Below are 6,772 nucleotides of genomic sequence, written 5' to 3'. Positions count from 1 at the left end.
ACCAACTGGAGCACCTGGATGGCTCAGTCAGTTGAGCGTCCAACTTCAGCTTAGGTAATGATCTCCAGGTTGGTGCGTTGGAACTTCGCATCTGGCTCTCTGCTGTCAGAGCAGAGCCCGCTTCAGATCCTCTGTCTCCTCTGCCCCTCCCCCACTCATGTTTTGTCTCTCTCTCTCTCTCTCTCTCTCTCTCTCTCCCCCCCCCACCCCTCTCGTGATCAAATATTTATTTAAAAAAAGAAACCAACTATTGGGGCACCCAGATGGCTCAGTTGGTTAAGTATCTGACTCTTGATTTGGGCTCAGGTCATGATTTCACAGTTCATAAGATTGATCCCCACATAGGGCTCTGCACTGACAGGGCAGAGCCTGCTTGGGATTGTCTCTCTCTCTCTCTCTCTCTCTCTCCCCCTACCCCACTCACACTCTCTCTTTCTCTCAAAATAAATAAATAAACATTAAAAAAAGAAACCAACTACTGAGACCCTAAAACATCTATGAATCTCTTATGCCAAGTGAAAGAAGCCAGACACAAAATAGTACATATTACATGATTCCATTTATACAAAACTCTAGAAAAGACAAAACTAATCTATAGTGATTGCCTGAGGCCAGGATGGGCAGTGGAGATTAATTGACAAAGAACACAGGTGTATACATTTGTCAAAACTAATCAACTGTACACTCTAAAAGGGTGCATTTTATTATGTGTAAATTATAGTTCAGTAAAGTGGATTAAAAATTAAAACCATCACTATTTTCAGATAATTTGCCTGGTTGTCAAAAAAATCAAAATAACAATAAATTAGTAAATTTCAAAAATTAAACTTAAAATAAAATATAAGATAAACTAAGAGGATAAGTGAATATAGCAAGGTCACTATTAATGAGGTCAGCATACAAAAATCAATTGTATTTCTATATACCAGAACAAACAACCTGAAAGGTAAAATTTAAAAACTATATACCATTACTCTGGATTGGATCTTGGAATAGAAAGAGGACATAAATGGAAAAGCTAGTAAAATCCAAATAAGGTCTGGAATTCAGTTAATAGTAAATAATAACTTTAAAAAAAAACATTTAAGAAGGATTTTAATGTAACATGTAATTTTGTATTAAGTTTGGGCACAAAAACATCATAAAGGAGATAGAATGTAGTCATATGATCTCAGCCAAAAGGGACCGTTCAGGTCCATGTCACAGAATGCTGCATAATAAAGTATTTCCTGTTAAATGACTGTCATTCCTTTTTGTGTGTGTCTTTTGTTTTGTTTTGTTTTGGGTATTTTTTTCTGTCATTCCTTTTTTGTCTTAAAAAATTTTTTTAGTGTTTATTTCAGAGAGAGAGAGACAGAGACAGATCATGAGAAGAGGGGGGCTAGGGTGCAGAGAAAGAGAGGGAGACGCAGAATCTGAAGCAGGCTCCAGGCTCTGAGCTGTCAGCACAGAGCCCCACGCGGGGCTTGAACTCACAAACTGTGAGATCATGACCTGAGCCGATGTCAGACGCCTAACTGACTGAGCCACCCAGGCGCCCCCCTTTTTTGTCTTTAGAAATATATTATTTGCTTGTCAATTTTTGAGTCTGAGAAAATTCATCTAAGGTATAGATCTTCAGCTGAAGACTCATAGTCTGAAATTTCACTTACACAATCAGTTTCACTGCCATCATCTGAGACTGGAGTGCTGTCATCTTTCTCATTATATTCACATTCTGATTCATCTAATAATTGTGAATCACTCTCCTCTGTCAATTTTCTTCTATTTGCCATTATGTGAAGAAATATTTTAAAAATCTGTATTCACAAATGGATGTATTAAAAGCTAAAAGCAGGCTACAAAACAAAAACAAAACCTAAACCATTTACAATTGCATTGGAAAACATTCAATGCTTTCCCAGTGAAACCAGGAAAATTGTTTAAGGCCTCTAAACAGAAAGTTCAAAAACATGTTTGAGAGGAAGTAAATAAGACCTAAATAAATAGGTAGATTGTAAATGGATTGTAAGTCTCCATATTTTGCAAGATGTCAGTTCTTGCTAATTTGATCTACAGATTCAAGATAATCCCAAGCATATCCCAGCAGGTTATTTTCATTTGTGGAAATTGACAAGCCAATTATAAAGTTTATATGGAAATAAAAAGAGGCAAGAATAGGCAAGGCAATCTTAAAGAAGAAAAATAAAACATACTACCAGAAATTAAGCTATATCTAGCTACAATTATTAAAATAATGTAGTATTGGCACAGGGATAAGGAAATAGACCAATGGATCTGCATAGAGAATGTAAAAACAACTTCACACCTATAGTCACCAGATTTACATCATTGATGACATTGCAGTTCAGTCAGGGGAAAGGACAGTTTTTCAAAAGATGGTGTTAAATCACTTGGTTATCCATTCAGGAAAAAATGTATGTTGCCTCCTTTTTCTTACCATACACAAAAATGAATTCCATGTGGATTGCAGATATAAATGTGAAGGGTAAAACAATAAATCTCTCAGAAGAAAACTTGGAAAATATCTTTGTAGTGTGTTCAACTTCTTTTTTTTAATATTTATTTATTTTTGAGGCAGAGAGAGTTTGTGAGTGGGGGAAGGGCGGAAAGAGAGGGAGGCAGAGAATCCCAGCAAGTTGCATGCTGTCAGCACAGAGTCTGATGCAGGGCTCAAACTCACGAGTCATTAGATCATGACCTGTGCTGAAACCAAGAGTTGGACGCTTAACCGACTGAGCCACCCAGGCACCTCTATAGAGTGGTCAACTTCTATAAAGTTGGAGCTCTTTGTGGCCAATCTGGGGCAATTTGAACAGCAAGATAAATAATGATAGCAATGGATTATAACCCATAGAATAAAATAGATATACATGGGTCCATACAAATGTGTATATATGTATATATATATATATATATATATATATATACACACACACACATTATATATATATACATTATATATATATACACATTATATATATACATTATATATATATATATATATATACACACAAAATGGCAGGGGAGGGGATAGTTCTTTCTTACAGAAGAATCCCAATTAATAGATGTAGAAGGAATAATGGAAATTGATAACCATTATTAGGCACATATCACAGTAATATTTATTGCATGCAAGAAACATTGATGGATGCTAAAATTAGTGGGCCAAAGTTTAAGGAGAAACAGGATATTAGCATAGCCTCAAAGTATCTCCCTTCAAAGATTTATCAAAGGGCAAAATAAGAATTTTACAATGGAGAAAACCTAGCAGACACCACCTCGTCCAAGTGATCAAGGTTACTATCACTAGTAATAGGGCACATTGACATCATGTACCTCCTGACATGATGCACAGAGAAGGACACAACATCACTTCTATGGTATTCTTGTGAAAAATAAAAGCATAACCTCAGTATAAGCATGAGAAAACCTCAGACAAACCCAAATTAGGAACATCCATCAAGCAAGTACTCTCCAAAAGTGTTAAGTTTATTGTATTAGTTTCCTGTCGCTTCTGTAACAAATGATCATAAATTTAGTGGCTTAAAACCAAAGAAATCTATTTCCTTATATTTATAGAGGTCAGAAGTCTAAAGTCAAGATATCAGCAGGGCTGTGTTCTTTCTGGAGGCTCTAAGAGGAGAATCTGTTTCCTTGCCTTTCCAGCTTCTTGAGGCTGCCCAGCATTCCTTGGTTAGTGACTCCTTCCTTGTGTTGCTTCACCATTTTACTTCTGTCATCACATCTCCTACTCTGACTCTGATCTCCTGCCTGCCTCCCCCTTATAAGAACCCTTGTGATTAAAGTTGGCCCACTTGGCTAGTGCAGGATGATCACCTCATCTCAAGACCCTTAAAGAAATCACACCTGAAAAATCCCTTTTGACCTACATGATAACATTCACAGGTTCCAGAGATTAGAACATGAACATCTTTGGGGGCCATTATTCAACTTACCACAGTCATTAAAGACAAAGACTGAGGAACTTTCATGGACTGGAGGAGACTAAGGAGACATGATACTTAAATACAATTGGATCCAGGACCAGAAAACGGTCAGCAGTGGGCCAACTGGCAAAATTCAAATAAGGCATATAAATTAGTTAATAATAATGTATCAATGTTAAGTTCCTGGTTTCTATAGTTGTACTATGGGCATATAATATGTTAACATTAGGGGAAGGTAGGTGAGGAGTGTATCGATTTCTCTGTACTATTTTTTGTAACTTTTTTCATAAGTCTAAAATTATTTCAAAATAATTAAAAGAAAGACATAAACAACAACAACAATCATCTACAATAAGATACCACTATAATTTCACCAGAATGGCTAAAATGAAAGAAGAAAAAGACAATGCCAGCTGTTGGTGAGGATGAGGAGAAACTTGAATTGTCATTCATCACTGGTGGGTATATGTCAACTGGTACAAACATTTGGCAAACTCTTTGGGAGCATCTTCTTTTTTTAAAAGTTATTTCTTTATTGAGAGAGAGAGAGAGAGAGAGAGAGAGAGAGAGCGCACAAGCAGGGGAGGGGCAGAGAGAGAGGGGAAGAGAATCCCAAGCAGGCTCTGCACTGTTAGTGCAGAGCCCGACACGGGGCTTGATCCCACAAACCGAACTGCCTTTGGCAGAATCTTCTAAAGCTAACTATATATGCATTCTCTATGACTCAGCAATGCCATTTCTAAGCATATGCCCAATAAAAGTGCAAATATATTTACCAAAAGATATATACATGGCTGCCACTGCCCTTGGGTCTTGAAAGGGGAAGTGAGAGGGAGCTACCAACTATCTTCAGACACTGGGGGTCACTGCCACTGGGGAGGTGCAGTAGCAGAGTGCGAGTGCTGTGCTTGTGAACGGGGGTAGGCAGGAGAGGGCAGTGGCCTGTACCAGCCACAGGGGATAGAAATAAGAAGGAGAAAGAACCACCAAAAGCAGGGAAAAGTTCAAAAGGACAAAAAAAAAAAATAGAACTAGAGTGGTACTGTCAAAAAGTTGGAGCTACAGAGCTTGAAATTAACCACTGAAAAATACTAAAATGTTGGGCCCTCACCTCCTTCTAAGGATACTGGAAGCAGCATGTCATATTCAGCCTGATATATGGCCCATCATTGTGTCAACTACTTTGCATGACTCCAAATTGATTCACTTATAGTTCATTTGACCTTTGAATTGACCCTGGCTTTTTAAATTCTGGTTTTTCTCCCCAGTTTTCACCATCCTATTTCCACCCACTTACTAAATACAATTGACTCATGCATGTGAATTATATCATTATTTTTCATGTTTTTACTCTCTTGTCTCTCAACATTGCTCTTAATTTGAACATTACAGCCTGAACATTTGAAAAAGTTTTAATATTTCTGTCACTTTTCAAACTTTAAAATATTATATCCACCTTCACCATCAACAATTGCTTTATCTTGTGAATTGCCTCTGTTAGGACACTGTGTTGTATTTTGGATCTTGTAGCCTTGTGAGATGCAGAGAACATGTACCAGTCCAGGACAGAATAGCCCCAAAGGCTTAGGAAATGAAACTAACAAAGAAAATGTCAAAGAACTTGGCAACATGGCTTGTTGTACTTCAAGTATGTGAATGGCTTTTGTGATAAAATACTGTCAAGGTTGTTTTCTAGTCTCCCCGAAGAAAATAGTGGGGAGTAATTGGCTCAAATTGCAGAACATCATTTTCATTAGATGCAAGGGAAAATTTTGTAGTGTGGGTTTTTGGTAAGAAAGCTGAAGTCTCGGAGATTGGTAATAAAGAATAGAGCAGTGAAGTGCAAAGTGTTTCAGGTGAATGGTGACAAAATAAAAAGTGTCAATTCCTGCTTGCTGGAAATGTCACCACACACAAATCATTTAACTTCTGTGGCAGTTTCCTCACCTCTAAGGTGACTTGATGAGCTTAATATTTGGGTGTTTTTAACTCTATTGGATAGATTAGGCAGGGTCCCCGTTGAGGGAAATTTCCCTGCAAGATGGATTACCAATTAACAAGATGCCATTCAAGGTGATAAATACTGGGGTGTGATTTTTTTACTTTTTCCTTATTTTGCTTCAGCAAAATGCATTGATACATTTTTTTCTTTTCTTTTTCTCTTTAAAATATAATGTTTGTTATAGACTAACACCGCTTATGGATATAGATGCAAAAATCCTCAACAAGCTTTCCGGTGGTGACAACCTTCCCACGAGAACATGCCCCTTGAAAAGGACCTCCTCCACCAGTCCACAAAAGAGGAGATGAGGAAGCATAAGAAGAAGTGCCTGGTGCAGAGCCCCAACTCCTACTTCATGGATGTGAAGTGCCCAGGATGCTACAAAATCACCCCCATCTTTAACCATACACGAACAGTAGTTTTGTGTGTTGGCTGCTCCACTGTTCTTTGCCAGCCTACAGGAGGAAACGCAAGGCTTACAGAAGGATGATCCTTCAAATGGCAGCAGCACTAAAAGCACCCTGAATCTAGATGAGTGGGAAACTATCCTAATAAACATATTTTGGATTAAAAACAATCCTTGGGGTGCCTGGGTGGCTCAGTTGGTGAAGCATCTGACTCTTGATTTCTCTCTCTCTCTTCCTCTGCCTCTTTCCCCTGCTCGTGCTCTCTCTCTCTCTCTCTCAAAAAAATCCTCAACAAAATACTAGCAAACAGAATCCAACAGCACATTAAAAAGATAAAACGCCATGACCAAGCGAGATTTATCCTAATAATACAAGGGTGGTTCAACATAAGAAAATCAATCAATGTAAAATAC

The 6,772-nt window shown here is 37.9% G+C and overlaps 1 protein-coding gene across 1 annotated transcript; it reads left to right on the top strand.

The window, feature by feature from the left end:
• The first annotated feature begins 6,147 nt into the window (after positions 1-6,147).
• On the top strand, positions 6,148-6,550 carry LOC125932239 (40S ribosomal protein S27-like). The gene has a single exon (XM_049644746.1). It carries the CDS (start codon positions 6,212-6,214, stop codon positions 6,440-6,442), a length of 231 nt encoding a protein of 76 aa, XP_049500703.1. The 5' UTR covers positions 6,148-6,211; the 3' UTR covers positions 6,443-6,550.
• The last annotated feature ends 222 nt before the right edge of the window (positions 6,551-6,772 follow it).

The sequence above is a fragment of the Panthera uncia genome, chromosome X, assembly GCF_023721935.1.
Source record: "Panthera uncia isolate 11264 chromosome X, Puncia_PCG_1.0, whole genome shotgun sequence".
In the NCBI taxonomy this organism is placed as follows: Eukaryota; Metazoa; Chordata; class Mammalia; order Carnivora; family Felidae; genus Panthera; species Panthera uncia.
This window is presented reverse-complemented; position numbering and strand designations above follow the sequence as displayed.